At 45.9% G+C, this 18528-nt stretch overlaps 1 protein-coding gene across 1 annotated transcript in view; it reads left to right on the top strand.

The window, feature by feature from the left end:
- The window catches only part of FECH (ferrochelatase), a 258404-nt gene that overhangs the window by 167373 nt on the left and 72503 nt on the right, over positions 1 to 18528 (top strand). The window contains exons 5-6 of the mRNA XM_085630172.1: positions 5378 to 5512; positions 10308 to 10414. Of these exons, the coding sequence (XP_085486298.1) occupies positions 5378 to 5512; positions 10308 to 10414 (242 nt within the window). The remainder of the gene's footprint in view (positions 1 to 5377; positions 5513 to 10307; positions 10415 to 18528) is intronic.

Below are 18528 nucleotides of genomic sequence, written 5' to 3'. Positions count from 1 at the left end.
AAAGATATTCCATTTGGAACCTGGCAGTGCACATGAGGGACGCTTCCCAGCGGGATAGCGCAACAGAGTATCACAAGTTCCACGTCCAGGTTCAGAGGACGATACCTCGCTGCACGCCCATCAAACTAAATACTTGCTATTAAGTTGAATTCAAATTCAAGATTACCCACAAAGTGCGGGATCCATAACCTATTGATCATTTATGACAACACATGCATATTAATAAGTCAGCCATCAGTGAGCAGTGGGCTGCCTCATTTGGGAGTTTGCTACATCCCAGAAGGAACTGGGCAACAGAAACCTCCTTACCTGCACCCCCAGCACGTATTTGTCTTCTATTGCACAGGCAAAAAAGACAATAAATAAAATAATGGGCCCAGGTGCGGCAGATATGAAGCAAATGTATATATGCATGTCATATGACCTTCTAGCAGCCGCGGCCCGTGGAGGGTGTTCCGTGGGGCGGAAAGGCGGGGTGGGGGAGGGGCAGCGTGGGGGGTACTAAAAACCGGAATATGGATAATTGGAGGTAAGTAAACCATTAAATAAATAAAACGAATTTCGTAGCGCGCCCTGCATCGCAAATTGCAACTTAATTGTTTACTTACCTCCAATTATCCATATTCCGGTTTTTAGTACCCCCCACCCTGCCCCTCCCCCGCCCCGCCTTTCCGCCCCACGGAACACCCTCCACGGGCCGCGGCTGCCTTCTAGGCAACTGCTTTTTATGCCTCTTAAATATGTAATTAGATCAACCATCGGGGTAATTGTATTGAGGAATGTATTTGGCTCTATGTTAATTTATGCTGAATTCTAAAGCCTAGATGAAAACTAGCATGTAGTACCTAACTTTTGCCCATACACACCGCACCACAATGCAGACGGCATGACTGCCCTCTCCTGTGCCCCAGGGCAAAACATCTTGGGTGAGTCCCGCACTACCAAAAGCACTGTGCCCAATAAAGGAAGATCATTCTGGTCTTCTTAGTGATGACTTTTGTCACAAGCATTAGCACAGCCAATGGGTCACGCCTTTCAGAAAGTTCACCTGACCCTTTGGCTTTGCCAGTGTTTTTCCCAATGCTATTCCGCAATAAGCAAAAGTGAAACAGTGTAGGTAAAAACAATCTTTATTAAATTCGAATTAAACGTTTATAAAATGGCAGAGCAGTGGGTGAGGGTGCCAGTCAACACTGCTGCGGGAGCCACATGGACCTTGGAGTCGGGGGAAGATTTGGGAAGAAAAGGCAGGGTAAGAATCACAGAGGGAATGTGGGGGGGCGTCAGAGGCAATCTGCCCACAGAGGCGAGAGCAAGAAAACACATGCACACACATGGAATTCTGAAAACCAAAGAAATACATAGTTCACTGGTGCGGATATGTGGAAAGATGTACGTTATACAATCAAAAGGATGGTAAAGAAACTATGGTTCTATGGGAGGGACAGACACACGAAAAGGGAGGAAAGAGTTGTAGTTAAGACTGTCAAGAGCCATTCAAGTAGATTTTGCATGTTAAGCGTCCGGTTACAGTGAACTGTAGGGAGATCCTGATAAGGTTCCATTTCTCTCTCCAATTGTCTGTCTTCCAGCTTCTAGTCCACACCACAAACCAAGATTCTATTACAAACTTCAGTCTCAGCATTCCAGACACCAGCTCAGACATCCAGGGAATAGCGACACAGGATACTACACAAAGCCACTGAGTACGGTGCCTGCAAATGAGACTGAAAATAAAGCAAAATAATAATAAGCAATGGGCAGGGCCAAAGCCCATTGTAGGTATTGTCCTAAATAGGTCTTGGAAAACAGGCAGGTAAAAGCTGTTTATGGGTTAGATCTAAAAAAGAATGATTGTAAAATCTTAATATACTGTAAAATCTGGTTTAAGCTTGATACAAATTAAGTCACCTGTGTAAATCCTACCAAATGACTGAAGGCACTTTGCCAGTTACTATTTCTAGGCAATGCTAAAACAAACCTAATGTGCTAGGCCTGGGCTACACTTCCTGCAAAGTAAATAAGATACTTTGTTTGAGTTAGTGACCGTGAGGAAGCCATATTAATCTCGCAAAATTTGTTGGACTAATAATGTTCTGCACAAGTGAAAGATTTGGACTCATGCAAATAAATGGGAAATGGAAATAATTTAATTAAGTAATGAACTTTCAACTTGAGCCCCTCATATTTGATCTTTGTTTTTATTTTAAACAATATCACAGTTGCAGAGATCATTTGGCCAGTTTGGTGCTGTATGCCAGTGTGTTGGGTTGAAGTTTCATGGACCTGTATTGTGTAATGGCCCCCTGGGAAATCCACATCTCCAGTTACTATTTGAAGATCGCCTCATATTCACAAATTTTCTGTTGTGAGGGATTTAGTTCTTGATGCTGTGTGAATGGAATTTGACAATCTGGAGAGAAGGTAACCTACGCTTTCAACTGAGATGTCACTCATGTTCTTTTTTTTAAATTCTAGTTTTATGTAGTGTGAACTTGACCTTATGGTATCAGAGCGCTTTACATGAGCACTAGTTGTGTTACAGTCGGACATATTCATTTTTAGGTCTCGCCTGAGCCAGTGCATGCGCTGCTCGGAGAGACATTTAGTATACGGGTTTTCAAAGTGCTGCCACAGCTGGCCTAGCGCTTGCGTTCACGCGCGCAGCTTTCAGCGCCCTGGCTTTCCTTTATTGCTCCTGCTCCCCCTCCCGCCACAGAGCGTGTCTCGCGGCCGCGCGTCTTGCCACGTTGCTGTGTAGACTGGCTTTATTCTCTTGTTTAACTTTCAGCGGGAGGCTACATCCTGGCGCTTTCACTTTCGTTCGCAGCCCTCACACTACCACGGCCGTCGCGCTTCAGTGAATGGTAGCCTCAGCCATTACAAAATGCAGAGCGCCTTTTTTTGGGAACCCGCGTTGCTGTGTAGACTGGCTTTCTTCTCTTGTTAGTTTTTTAAGAGCATGCGCAAACACATCCTGATGCGGAAGAAAACTCCAGCCCGAAAGTGACTTCTCTGTAATTACCTCTAGGATGCTATATGGCACGCATTGCATGTTGTGGCCTGACTTCCGTTGCTCGCCGCAATCCAACTTCATGACCTGCATGGACCTACAAGAAATTTGCAGCGCTACCGTGCTGCACTGTCTCTCCTTATTTGGTCCGGTGCGGAGTATTACTTTTTTATAGTCATGGTTGATAATATGTGCTAATATATTTTTTTTATTTGTAATTCATGGCCATTGTTACTTGTTGTATACCGAAAATGTAATTCATTGTATTTTGTTAACACGCTAACTGGATATTTTGTATTTCTAGTTTTTTCATTGAATCAAATTAAAGAAAAAAATCTAAAACTTATAGAAATAATAATAATAAAAAAATTTAACGATAACAATGATGTACTATTATACACATCAAATTAGTTTTAATATTGTATAAATAAAACAAATCCTAGTGATGCAAAAGAAAGAAAACTTGCTAACGAGATTGTGTGCAGTTCTTCAAAGCATTATAATATTCTAAATCCAGGAAGCTCGCCGGTGTGCTGGCTTACAATGGCAGCTTAAACAGAGCCAAAGCAGCAGGCAGGTCGTTACTAGCATTCACGCGGTGACAGGTTCCTCGGGTCCACTCAGCTCCTGCTCTCGCGGCAGCAGTCGGGCACCTTTGGAGAGCCTCCCCTCCGGGCTGCAGCTGTGTGTGCGGTAGCACACAGACTCCCACTCCACAGCATGCGCGCACAGTCCTAATCTGCTCATACAACAAACCCTGGAAGATGTTCTGAGCATAGGGACTCGTTTTGTGTGGTCCTTTCTCCGGGAACTGATTACCACATTAGCCTGGTGCCCGCCCTGCTATTACCAGATGTCCAGTGCGCGTCGGAATGCGCCCTCCGCTGCCTCCTTTCTGCGCCGGCTTTCTCTGAGCCAGGGGTTAATGAGCTGTAGTAAATCCACACTGCGCCGCTGGAGGAGGGGCGAGGAAGTTCTCCATCTGCTTGTTTTTACAGCCAAGCTTAATTTGCTGAGCCCTGCGCGCTCGGCTCCGGTGAGCGTCTTTACAAACATGCCTGTGTGTTTGCCGGGAGAAAGGACTGCGTGCTCCATGAGCATGCTAAAGGCACTCAAAGTGCAGAGCTGCTGAACTGTCAGAGCCCGGGCTTTGTTCCAGCATCTGCTCGTGCCAGGGGGCTGCATGATGCAGGGCCCGACTGGGCATGCTGCCACTCGGGCAATTTCTGCTTGGGCTCCGGGCCTAGTGGTGGGACAGACTGCCCTGGCCAAACTATGACAGTTTCATGGCTAACAAGTTTTGAGACATCGTAGGAGTGATGACTTATCACTATATTTAATGACAACATGGGAAGTGACGACACACAAATTGACATCAATGTATAAGTCTACAAGTGACGTGAAATAATACAAAATAATAATACAAATATGTAAAATGAATAAAACGACAGCAAAACTTCACTATAGGAGACTTTAAAGTGATCAAAGGGGCTTCATAAAAAAACTAGCATTGGCATAGCCAATAGGTCTCGCTTTTGGGACCTTATAAGTATTTAGTTATGCTGCACAATATCCTTGGTGCAACAACATTAACTGTTGCATGGTTAAACACTTATAAGGCCCCAAAGGCGAGACCTATTGGCTATGCCAATGCTTGTTTTCGTTAGGCACGGGGAGATTAAGTGATTTTCCCAGAATCACAGGATGATTAGCGTCCCTGATGAGACTCGAATGCGATTCCCCAGCTTTGAGGTCGACTGCTCTAGACGTTAGGCCACTCTTTTGCCCGGTAGACCTGTAAGAGAATGAGAGGGGATAGGAGGAATCAAGCTGTCGGGTGGCTGGAGGGACTCGGCCTGCACCCTGAAAAAATAAAATGACTCCAGCACTGTTTTCACTGTCTTTTTTCAACTGGAAATGTACTTTTCTGGTTGAAAAAATAGAAGAAACTACTCTTCCGCCTTTGCATTGCTTGTACATATAACAGGCATTCCCTTGCAGGTTAAGAAAACATATGCTACATTTCTCAAACACCTTTTTATCTCTGGCGCTGGGCAAGACCGTTTAATTTTGCAAAGAAAATATATGTAATATGCTTACTTAGAGGGGCTGTCAGCTAGCCCTGTTCATTCATTGGTTTACAGTAGTATCATTCTTGTATTAGTTCCTTTCTGTGTGAGTGACTGCATCCTGCCCAAGTGCAATGTTGTCAGTCACACAGAAGGCGTCTTATCTTTGATCCCCCTATGTTGCTACCACATATGGTAGTCAATGCGTTATCATCTGTTTGTTGTGCTTCTCAGCAAGATTACATTTCTCACAGCAGATTTGCATTAACATTTTATACTTGAATTCCATCAACAGCACCTCACAAATATTACATTGGCTTTCGATACGTTAATCCTCTAACAGAAGACGCCATTGAAGAAATGGAGAAAGATGGAATTGAAAGGGCTATTGCTTTCACTCAGTATCCACAATATAGCTGCTCTACGACCGGTAAGTATTTTCAGTGTGAGCGGTATCCTCTGGTTTACTTTTGACAATTTCTGTGAGTAATATGCCAGTAGCAGCATTAGTCACAAACTTAACAGATGCACTCGAATGGGAAAACATTTTAACAAACACAGACAAAACCAAATGGTCTGGCCTTGGTGACCTGGTGGGATGAGTATTTTTAAAAAACATTTTACCGCAAGCATATGCTACAAAATATAAAGAAGAAAAAAATAAAACATGCCCCTCCCTTAACACGGTGGGCATATGCAATAAAAATGTCAAATATAAGAAAAAGTATGATTAAATATAATTTGCAAGACTAAACAACCACCTGTTTAAATCCTATTTCATCTAGTCACTTTCATCTACTACGAGAAATCTTTCCATCTCCTTTGCCCATCTCTCCCCTCTATCCTTCCTTTCTCATGTTGGGCCCCTTTTCTCTTCCCCAGTCTGGTTAGACTCTTTCTAGGCTACCTGCCTCTGCAATACTCACAAACATCCTCTATGCTGTGTGCACTTGTAGGAAATGTGGATTATTATCCACATCTAACACTAAAATCCAATTTGAAGCAGACCTAGGACACCTAACAAAAAATGACACACGTTTGGTAAGACAAAGCTTTCAGCAACCAGACAAAAATTGTGATGTAGTCCTGTATGACTCCTTTCAGGGGGCGCACTAGCGTCACATGTGCCACAGCCAGTCATTTCAGACAGCCTTTGACACTGTTATGCCAACAAGAGAGGCAGCAGCCCCCAGCCCGAATGTCCAGCTGAGCTCAGATTATTCATCCCTGCCCATTCAGGTCAACCTTTCAATCCATGTGGTCTGTTGTGTGTCTCCTAGAAAGAATTTCACACAAAAACTAAGTACAGGCTCATCAGCTATGGGAGAGCTAATGCAAATTATCATCCAGGAGCTTCTAGCTGGATTATGGTAACTTTTTAAAAGTTATGTTTCCTTAATACGTTCCAAAAATCGGATTTTGCCTTTGAACTGGATTTCTAATCACAATTAAAAATAGTGGTTTCGGCATATGTCCTAAAAAGCAATATTAATACATTAATCTGTTTTCTGATGTTATGTATAGGACAGCAGGGCCTGCCACTGTGAAAATATCTTTTGTAGTCTTGTCACAGTAGAGAAATGGTGACATTAATTTTCTAGGTGGTCCACTTTTAAACCAGGCCTAAATCAGGATGACTTATTAATATTTAAAAGGGTCTTTGCCTGTCAACAAGGGTTATTTTGACAGGTTGCACTGCAGGTTCGAAACAGCAGCAGTCAGTCTACAATGCTAGGCCTGAATCACTTGTTCTGTAGGCTCACTCTGTGGGTGGCACAATAGGTGCTGCAGTCCCCAGGTAGCTTTTAACTTTCAAGCACTGGGTGCAATTTCTACACCAAATACTGGTGACTTATAAGCAAGGTAAATGTGTCCATTATGAATAAGCCATTTTAGCTATGTTTACAGAGGAAGCACGGGCACCTTACTCCTGTCTAGCACACAGTTCTAGAAAAAATATGGTTCAGAAAAAAGTGAAAAACCTGGGATAGCCACGCAGAAACGATGAATTTTGTGTCTTAGAAAATAGTGGCTCCATCATAAAGGGAGTTGCCCGGCTCGGTTGCAAATCTTCAAGCCCAGTCAATCAAGATCTGCACTTTTAAATAGACCTCTCAAACCTTTTGGTACGTCATCCCTTCAGCCCTCCACAGGCACAGTCTACTGTAGTCAACTAAGACTCATCACTGTGCTGCTGTGCCCACTTTAGTGGCATGATGGCGCCAAGCCTTTGGTTTGCGTTGGAGGAGTGTTTTCACATAAATGTGCTGAATCTTTGGGTGGTCTGCCTTGCCATGAAAGCATTCCTCCCTTCCATCTCAGAGAGCATATTTCAGATTCTGTTAGACAACTCTACCGCCATCATTGCAACAGACGGAGTGAGGTTGCTTGTGAACCCTGTGTTGCGATGCAACAGAGAATGTTTCTGATAGAAGCTTGTCTGCCTTTTAAGTTACCTCATCTTGAGGCTAGATGCTCTTAGTTGTCTCATTAGATGACCACAAGAAAGAACTACAGCCTGAAGGGATGAGGTGATGTTCTTCCGATCGGGTGAAAATCTTTGTCAGTGCACAGAATAGGAAATGTCCTTGTTTTGTGTCATACACTTACCTCTTAATGGTTCCGAGTAGGATGCTGTCAGCCTGATTTGGTCTCTGGCACTGCTACATGCATTTCCACTGATTACACTTCTGTTGCAGGTCCTGCAGAAGTTGTGGGAGGATTGAGCAAAACTGATCATTATCACCCCCAGATTGGGTGCGTAGGATCTGGTGCGCTAATATGTTGGCCCTCGAAATTTGGCCATCTTTTCCTCACCTGTAAGGAGTTGACCTGATCTCCTACCAGGGTGGTCAGGTCCTCCACCCTAACTCATGTATGCAGCAGATAGAGCAGCATCAGCTTGACATTTTGCCTTTCAGGTGAAATTGTAGACATTGTTGTCTTGATGGAACAAATGTGTTCAGTGGTGCAAATGGAAATGCTTGAATTCTTTTTATTCCTGTGTGCAAATCTCATTGTTTCTTGCCCATCAATGAATAGGGGTTTTAGCTAAAGGTGAGTCTTTAACTGTTGCCACTGCCATATACGCCTTCATGTCCAGCCATCTATGCTTGGATAACCATTAGTGGAGTGCTTTCTAAAAGTAAAAGTTTACTTGACTTGTTTCATGTTCAGTGTTCCTCAGTGGGATTTGATTCTTGCTTTGACATTCTTAATGGAATTCCCATTTTAACTGATGCACAATTCTCCACTTCGACTTCTTACTTTGAAGACAGTAATGGTGGTGGCAATATCTTCAGACTGTAGGGTTGAAGAGCTTCAACTTCTCTTGGTTTGTCCAGTTTTTAGTTTACTTCCTGTATACGTTGGTCTTTATAGCTATGCATCCTTCCTATCGAAATTATATCTGCTTTTCATATACGTCAGTCTGTTACTCTTCTGTCTTTTTTCTCTCATCCAACCAAGGAGGAAGAGTAATTGTATAGACTGGACACCAAAGATGCGGTACCATATTACATGAAACACACTTTCTGGGCCAAATGGATGATCCGCTATAATTGGCTTTCCCTTGAGTCAAGAAGAGCGAGGCAATAACCAAATATACCTGCATTGTACACAAAGAAATCCTTTTATGGTCGAAGCCTACCAGGCAGCACAGCTGACTGATTTGCTGAAGATATCTTGGGGACATTCAGAAAGCTTCCTTGGGAATGCATTCTACCCTTAGCTTACCATTGACTTTGTGGTTTTAACTCACATTTCCTTGCTTTCTATATTTGTTTTAGCCAGTCCAGCTTGAATTCGTCCCTTATCTTGCCCAAACCTTGTTAACGGTATCCTTCTGAAATCTCATTTTCTGTAAACAAGCCTTTAAATCTTGTTTTTATCTTGTCACATTTGCTGTGCAGTTGAACAACAAAGGTCAAATTTTAGGCTCAGTCTTTTGAGGGAGCTTGGTGTTTACTTTTCATCCTGTGACTTCAAAGTGAGAGCGTTTATAGGAAAGCAAGAGGAGCCTATAACCTAACCCTTAAACCAGGCCTACAGGGAGGAGGTGCACACGCATTTTGTGGCAGTGCTAAACTAATATTCATCTCGAGGTTCTTCTGTTAGAGCACTGTCGAGTTTTGCTTACTGCGACCCTATAGTGAATGTCTAATGATCTTTCTGTTTACAGTCTGCGACCCAGAGTACCAGACGCTTTTAATAAAAACTTGCATTGGCAAGCCAAAAGGTGTAGCCTACACAGGTACATTTAATAAACAATAGTGCAATATCACCGTGCAGTATAAACCTAAACAACATAGATTACTGCTTTCCTGAAAACCACAAACAAGACCCCGGAATACCTCTACATTAATTGCACTACAGCCTTAAACATCCTGCCTTTGTCAAAACATCGTTGTTATACTATTTTGTGAATGTGTGTGTTGTCAGCGATGAAATAGGTGAACATGGTCCACTGAAGCAACAACGGCCTATCACCAGGGCCGACTTTAGCACTGCTGGCATCTGGAGCAACACTTTCTGTTGGTGGTTTCTAGAGATTAGAGTTTCCACAACCTCTCCGAAAAAACACAAATTCAGAGCAACATATACGGGCAACTGAAAAATAGCAGGGAAAGCAGAGCTGCTGTTGTGGCACTGTTCTTGTTCAATTAGGCACACAGACTCCTCTTTGAGCCTGTTTGTTCATGTATCATTGGCCCATCAAACCACACACTACAGCAACCATCCTCTTGCATCCTTATGTTTGTAACTGCATGTGTGGTGTCTGTGTGGATATGTACCTGCGAGTTATGTGCATTCACGCTTTTATCTGCGTTGTTACATGTCCACGGTTGCCTGTGCAGTAGCCTGTGTGCTTGGAGGTTTGTAGATGTGTTGCTGCATGTTCATTTATTTGTGTCTGTATAACTTGAATGTTGCATTTTGCGATGTTTATATAGTACACAAAAACCAGGTGCATTGGCTCATCAATGCTTGACTCTCCCACACTGATGTTGCAGTGTTTGCATGCAGGAGCCTAGGTTTGTGTATGAGTATGTGGGCACTATAAACAAATGGATTGTAAACATGAGATATCACATCACTTATCATGGTTTTAGTAAACAAAAGTATACAAACACATTCACAGTATGTGTCTTTGGGTCTGTCTGGAATATTTGCCGCTTATTACGTGTTAAAATCTTGGCTGACTCCCCTGTATTTGTTTTTTTTAGGAAGCAGTTTAAACGCTATATATCGATATTACAGCAAAAAGGGGGAAAAGCCAAAGATGAAATGGAGTATTATTGACAGATGGCCGACGCATCCACTCCTAATTCAGGTAGTAATCTTACTAGCAAAGTCATCTTTCAAGTTGCTCTCTCACCAAAGTCTTGGCGCACCAATAGTCCTTATTTTCATTAGATAACTCACGGATACTGATTTTGTTGATCTCGGATGGATGAAATGCTAAGTTAACTTAGCTGAGATTCTAGCCCAGGGCTTGGACGTTGTATTCATGTTTCTGCAGCAGGTCTGTTAAATCATTGAACCCATGTCCCCTTACCACTTTCTACGAAACCTGGAAGACGTGTCCTAAAGCCATCTATGTTAGATCTAGAAAAAATGCTATACTAAATTATTAGTAGATGGAAGCAAACCTGTACCACATTCCTGATGAGTAGTGGACTTCTCTGAATATTCAATTGCTCTGCTCCACAAAGCATTGTTTAATGATGAGCATGTGGGCCACTAAAGTTATACCACCATTGGCTTTGAGGTATAAAATTGTGTCAGCAATTTATGTTTTAATAAAATGAACTAAGAGTAGTTGTGTTGGCTTGAGGCAGACAGTGATTTGAAAGGTGGTGTACCAGTGTTAGACAGTTTGAGTGTCTTAGCTACTTGTTTGCTAAGTTTGGGTATATTTCAATGGTATCATCAGTTTACGCCCTTCTGTTGATAGCTCACTACACCAGTCTGATCATTACGAGTTGTCCGAAAGCATTAGCCCTATGGGGATGGGGTGAGGGGAGGTGGGGGAAATCTGAAACCACCAGACTGGTTTTATCTGGTTCGGATCTGCTTCCCCCAAAAACTTAGACAGGTGCAATTAGGATAGAGACACAGCCTGGCCCCTGCCTAACCCATCCAGAACCACAGGGAGAGCAAGCAGTGCTCCCTCCAGATAGCCCAAAGCTTCCCACCCTTCAGACTCCCTCCCTGCCACTCTCCCCACACCACCCAACCCCACTAGCCCCTCAAACACATTTACCACCCACTTGTAGCAGGTGGTATGTACTTTAAACTGCCCAAAGTCAGAGAAAACCAGTTGAAAACGATCTTGTAATGCTAGGCCCAAAGGTTATTCTTCATTCCAGGGTTTTTAAACTTCTGATTCATGTTATTTCACAAGGAGATAACTGAAAAAGGTTTTGGACAAATTTAAGAAATATGTAAAAAGTATCCGCATGGGACAAGTAACCAGGTGTGGAGTTCCAGGCCAATTGTTTCAGAATGTGGCATGCAGTTTACTCCTCCCGACCAGATATTATACTTGGAGGATAAAAGAGAAAAAGGAACAATGCATTCTCAAACAGCATACAAGATGGCATAACCAATAGTATGCCTTGAATGCCAATAATAGTTCATACATAAGAAATGAACGTCTGGCTTAACAGTACAGCTGTTTGTATTACCTCTTATTACCAATTCACTAATACATGCAGTGTGTGGGCTTTGGCTCCACCGCACAGGAGTATCACTCTCTCACCTGAGGACATTGGTTGGTTGGTAATCATTTCGCCTCAATGCATGAGGGACTATTTTGCATCTAAAACCTACACCGGGTCATCACACAAGTTCTATGTCATACCTGCATTGTGCATACAAAGAAATCCTTTTCTGATGGATACATCTGCCAGTGGATTCCTCATCTTGTGAATATCCCCTGCGCCAGCAACATTCGGAAACTTTTGTAGCTCTTCACGCCGACGAGGACGACGTCACAGAAGCACGCTCCGCTCGTGGCTCCGCTGACGTCACTGGATCCGTAAGAGGACCTAGTCGGCGTGATGACGTCAGTTCCCTTTTTTCCGCGCCGCCGATGCTAACGGTTTTCTGGGATTCTCCGTAGCTTTGGCTAGTTACTTTGTGTTTCTGCTGGTGTTTCTCTTTCTTCTTGCTTCTTGTTCATAGATGTCGACGAAGAAGTCCGGATTGAAGCTGTGTAGAGAGTGCGGTAAGCACATGTCCATCACGGATCCGCACGAGGACTGTGTCTGGTGCCTGTCGTCGGATCACGACGTCGAGGGATGCTCTTGCTGCCGAAAGATGAGTACAAAGGCCTTAAAAGAAAGAGAAGCTAAGTTGTTTATAGCAAGGATGAAAAAAAAGAAGAGAGGTCGAAGACGCTCCAGGTCAAGGTCGGCGTCGAAGTCGACGTCGGGACATGCTTCTAAGTCCAAAAAGCATAAAAAGAAGAAGAGGCATGGTTCTCAACACCGTTCGGATAAGGAAGCGGCTCCGAGATCGACTTCGCCTTCTCAACGTCGTAAAGACTATATTTCTCCCTCTCCTGTCTCAAATCCTGCTTCTCCTGTTTGCCTGACCTCGCCTGCGGCTTCACCGGAGCACTCTCCGGCTCCATCTCCGACGCCGACACATTCTCTGGCTCCAGTTGAAGAAACTCCGGCTCCTGATGAGTATTCGACTCCGCTGGCTCACCGTCGGCGTCGATTGGCCGAGTCCGGTTATGCCTCAATCTGAGCCCTATCCCCCCTTTCCAGGCCCGGGACAAGACCCATCGCATTATTTGAATGCAATGTATGGCGTCTTCACGAGAGCGATGTACCCCTCTGGAGCACCTTCGGGTCCCATGGGTCCAATGGCTTTTAATCTGAGAGTTCCTCAAGCCTACGCTCTGGCTCCATTTATGCCTTTTTTCCCAGCGACGCAGTCTTGGCATTTCCCGGCACCGAGGACATCGACGCCGCTTCCATCTTCTCCGGCTCCAGCTCGACCTCGTTCGACTCCGGCTGCTCCTCCGGATTCGTGTTCGACGCCGGCTCCGTCGGAGTCGGTTGCGGCGACGCCGATCCTGAGGATTAGTCCCAGGCGAGAAGCTCAAAGAGTCCTGGAGGAGCAAAGGTACCAGGTTGAAGAGATGGAAGAGGGAGAGCTCATGGAGTCTGATGACTTGTTTGAAGAATTGAAGGAGGCTAGTGGCCTGGATTTGTCACCAGAGTGGGTGATTACTCCTCCAGCCGATGTTCCCTCTAAAGATGTGGCTCCTTACCACACGGTCATTAGGAAAGCAGCGGAGCTTTTGGATCTACAGCTGCCAACTGCTGAATTCAAACCTAACATCCTCACAGAGGTTTTACATTCTCCCTCCTCCGTGACAGAGCCTTTACTACCATTTAATGAGGCCATCACTGAACCAGTCATGGAGGTATGGCGAAAGCCCTTTTCAGCTCCTGCGGTTTCTAAAACTGTGGCTAGAAGGTACAGGGCGGCTCCAGGTGATCCAGACTTTCTTACTTCCCATCCCTCTCCGGAAAGTCTGGTGGTTCAGGCTGCTTGCTCTAAGAGGTCTTCCGGTGCCTTTCCACAGGTCCCTAGTGACAGGGACGCTAAAAAGCTCGACCAATCGGCCAAGAAAGTTTTCTCCTCGGCTAGTATGGCCTTAAAGTCAACAAATGCCACCTGTCTCTTGGGCCGTTATATTTATGCTCTCATGGATTCTGCTAAACAGCTGACTCCTAAGTTATCTGAGGAGGGCAGCCAGAACTTGTGCTGTCCGACACTCAGGCGGCTGCACGTCAGGTTATCCAGATTGGCCTGGACACTGCGGAGTCTGTCGCCAGAATTATGGGCTCCTTGGTCGCCACAAGGAGGAGTGCGTGGCTGAAATCATCTGAGTTCTCCCCTGATGTGCAGGCAACGCTTCTGGACCTGCCTTTTGACGGTTCTGGGTTTTTGGTAAAAAGGCTGATGCGGCATTAGAGAGATTTAAGGGAAGCAAAGCCACAGCCAAATCTCTGGGTCTGCAGACACAGCCTAGGAGTTCTTTTAGGACATACAGAGGCTTTGGGAGGTCGTTCTTTCGGACCTACAGGCAGCCCCAGCAACAGCAACAGAACACCCTGTATAAGAGCTATAGGGGCAGGATCAGAGGTCGTGCTCTAGGTCGGCAGCTCTCCTCCTCCTCCTCCTCCTCCTCCTCCTCCTCCTCCTCCTCCTCCTCCTCCTCCTCCTCCTCCTCTCCCTCTCCCTCTTCCTCTTCCTCTCCCTCCTCCTCTTCCTCCTCCTCCTCCTCCTCCTCCTCCTCCTCCTCCTCCCTTCTTCTTCTTCTTCTTCTTCTTCTCCTCCTTCTCCTTCTCCTTCTCCTTCTCCTTCTTCTCCTTCTCCTTCTCCTTCTCCTTCTCCTTCTCCTTCTCCTTCTCCTTCTCCTTCTCCTTCTCCTTCTCCTTCTCCTTCTCCTTCTCCTTCTCCTTCTCCTTCTCCTTCTCCTTCTCCTTCTCCTTCTCCTTCTCCTTCTCCTTCTCCTCCTCCTTCTCCTCCTTCTTTTCCTTCTCCTCCTTCTCCTCCTTCTTTTCCTTCTCCTCCTTCTCCTCCTTCTCCTCCTTCTCCTCCTTCTTTTCCTTCCTTCTTTTCCTTCCTTCTTTTCCCTCCTTCTTTTCCCTCCTTCTTTTCCCTCCTTCTTTTCCCTCCTTCTTTTCCCTTCTTCTCCTTCCTTCTTTTCCCTCCTTCTTTTCCCTCCTTCTTCTCCTTCTCCTTCCTTCTTTTCCTTCCTTCTTTTCCTTCTTCCTTCTATCTTCTTCCAACCACTGCAAAGCAGCCCTAGATCCACCATTCTGGATCATGTTTGTCCTGTGGGGGGGGGCCGGCTTACCCATTTTCTACAAGATTGGCAATCAGTCACTTCAGACCTTTGGGTTCTAGATCTTGTAGAAAATGGGTACGCTCTTCCCTTTCGATAATTTCCTCCGAATTACCCTCCTTGCCAAGGTGCTTGCTCGGAGGACCACCTTCTTCTCCTGCAGGAGGAAGTCATTACGTTACTAAAAAAAGGTGCGATAGAGGTGGTTCCAGAGCAGGAGAGGGGTCAGGGATGCTACTCCCAGTATTTCCTGATTCCGAAGAAGGATGGCAGGCTACGTCCAATCCTGGACCTCAGGCTCTTGTACATTTTTCTGAAGCAGGAGAAGTTCAAGATGCTCACCCTTGCACAGGTTCTTCAAGCGCTGCTACAGGAGGACTGGATGGTGTCGATCGACTTGCAGGATGCGTATTTCCACATCCCCATCCTGAAGTCGCACAGGAAGTATATCCGTTTTACGGTAGGGTTGCAACATTATCAGTTTTCGGCCCTTCCGTTTGGTCTTACTACTGCACCTCGAGTCTTCACAAAGGTGGTGGCAGCCCATCTCAGAAGGTCGGGGATTCCAATTTTCCCCTATCTGGACGACTGGCTGATCAAAGCGGAGTCGCCAGAGAAGGTGCTATATCATCTGCAGGATACAACTCAGCTGTTGTACAAATTGGGTTTCTCGATAAACGTGGCCAAATCTCACCTGGTGCCCTCTCGACATACAGGAAATGATTCCCTTGTTTTACAATGGAGTGGTTGTTCCAGTCCTGAAGGTCCTTCGTCTGCTAGGTCTGTTTGCTTCCTGCATTCTGTTGGTCAACCATGCACGCTGGCACATGAGGGCGCTCCAGTGGTGCCTCCGCAGGCAGTGGTATCAGCACAACGGAGATCTCAGGGAGTCTGTGAGGATCTCCAGAGAAGCTGCAGTGGATCTGTCTTGGTGGAGCGTGGAGGGCAATCTGTCTCAAGGAAAGCCCTTCCATCTGCCTCCATCAGTGGCCACAGTGATAGCGGATGCATCCACTTTGGGGTGGGGTGCGCATCTGGGGGATCTGGAGGTCAAGGGTCTTTGGTCTCCAGAGGAAAGGTTGCTTCACATCAACCTTTTGGAATTGCGGGCGATACGTTTGGCACTCAAGGCCTTCCTCCCTTCCCTTCAACTGACAACACTACCGCAATGTGGTATGTCAACAAGCAGGGAGGGGTGGGGAAGCATTGCCTCTGCAGAGAGGCTCTGCGTCTCTGGTCCTGGGTTCAGGATCATCAGATTTGTCTGATGGCAAATCATCTGGCCGGAGTTCTGAACGTGCGTGCAGACAGTCCCAGTCGGCAGTTCTCGGCCGACCACGAGTGGAGGCTGCATTCGGAGGTGGTTCGTCACGTCTTTCGGACGTGGGGGAACTCCTCGGGTGGACCTGTTTGCCACTCTCGAACGCTCACTGCCCGTCATTCTGCAGTCTCCAGTTTCCGATGCAGGGATCCTTGGGGGACGCGTTTTGAGTTGAGATGGGACTCTCGTCTCCTTTATGTGTTTCCTCCCATACCCTTGATTCCTCGGGTTCTGAAGAAGATTCGCCAAGACCGGGCCCAAGTCATATTGATCGCCCCCTATTGACCAAGAAGGGTGTGGTATACAGATCTTCCCCACCTCTCCTCGTACCCTCCGCTCCGTCTCCCTCTCAGGGCAGACCTCCTCTTGCAGTCGGAGGGGCAGGTTCTACACCCCCACTTCCAGAGCTTACACCTTCATGCCTGGAGATTGAACGGGGCAACCTGAATTATTTTTCTCTCCCGCCTGACGTGGTGGATGTAGTTTTGTCTGCCAAACGTCATTCCACCAAATCTATCTATTCCTATAGGTGGTCTAAATTTGTTCTTTGGTGTGGAGAGAAGTCTATTGACCCTTTGAGGGCTCGTTTATCCAACCTCCTTCAGTTTGCTCTTTCTCTTGCTCAGCAGGGCTTTGCTGTAGCTACTGTAAAGGGATATTTATCGGCTTTGTCGGCATTCCTTTGCTTGCCGGATCAGCCGTCCTTGTTTAAGTCACCTATTGTATTACGATTCCTTAAGGGCCTGACCAACAAATTTCCGCCTTCTCCCTTTATTGTTCCTCAATGGGACTTAAATCTTGTCTAAACTTACTTGATGGGTTTTCCTTTTGAGCCCTTGCACAAGTATCCCTTAAGGCTATTGTCTTCCAAAACAGTTTTTCTCATTGCCATTACCTCGGCAAGGAGGGTAAGTGAGCTTCAAGCTCTGAGTTCGAAACCCCCGTTCTTGACCATTCATGCTGAAAGAATGGTACTCAGGACCAGGGCTGCTTTTCTGCCTAAGGTGGTAACTCCTTTCCATCTGGGGCAGTCCATTACCCTTCCTACCTTCTATCCTCCCCCCTCACCCTTCCAAGGAGGAGGAGCGGCTTCTCCGCTTGGCCCTTAAGAGGGCGGCGAGCTTTTACCTCGATAGGACTAAAGACTTTCGAGTGGATGACCAGCTCTTCGTGGGCTTTGTTGGCTGCAGGAAAGGCAGAGCGGTGCACAAGCGCACCCTTTCCAGATGGATTATCTTGTGCATCAAGATATGTTACTATTTGGCCGGTAAGGAACCTCCAGAGGGTATAAGGGCCCATTCTACCAGGGCAAAGTCTTCTACATCTGCCTTATCTAGAGGTGTTCTTGTGGAGGGCATTTGTAGAGCGGCAAGTTGGGCCTCCCTCCACACTGTCGCGAAGCTTAGATTCCGAGGTGAGGAGGGACGGACACTTTGCTCGTTCTGTACTTTTTGGTATAGAAGTGTGGACACCCTCCTCCGGGAGTGGGACTGCTGTGGGAATCTTTTCACAAGGTGAGGAATCCACTGGCAGATGTATCCATCAGAAGAACAAGTTACTTACCTTCGGTAACGCTTTTTCTGGTGGATACAGTATCTGCCTGTGGATTCCTCACTGACCCACCCGCCTCCCCGTTGTCCACCCTTTTATACCTACAATAGTGATGATGTTTCAAAATGTATTTATTACTGTCAAAGGAAGCGTGTTATTTCTTTTGCCTTCCCGTATTATCTTCACACTGTGTGTGTTGTTTTGTGTATTATGTACTGTGTATACTGTATATATATTGCTGTCAGTCTGTTCGTGTGCCTCGAAGGCACGGAAAAAAGGGCGGAACTGATGTCATCACGCCGACGAGGTCCTCTTATGGATTCAGTGACGTCAGCGGAGCCACGAGCGGAGCCCTGCTTCTGTGACGTCATCCTCGTCGGTGTGGAGAGCTACAAAAGTTTCCGAATGTTGCTGGCGCAGGGGATATTTACAAGGTGAGGAATCCACAGGCAGATACTGTATCCACCAGAAAAAGCGTTACCGAAGGTAAGTAACTTGTTCTTTAGGTCCAAGCCTACCAGAACAGATAACGCAGCTGTCTGGTTTGCTTAGTAGACCTTGGAGACATTCAGAAGGCTTCCCTGGGAATGTATTTCTGCCTATAGCTTACCATTGGATTTGTAACTCACATTTCCTTGCCTTCTATTTGCTGGCTGTATTTATTTTAGGCCGTCCAGCTTGAGTTTGTCCCTTTACTGGC

This window comes from Triturus cristatus, chromosome 2_1 (genome assembly GCF_964204655.1).
Source record: "Triturus cristatus chromosome 2_1, aTriCri1.1, whole genome shotgun sequence".
Classification (NCBI taxonomy): domain Eukaryota; kingdom Metazoa; phylum Chordata; class Amphibia; order Caudata; family Salamandridae; genus Triturus; species Triturus cristatus.
This window is presented reverse-complemented; position numbering and strand designations above follow the sequence as displayed.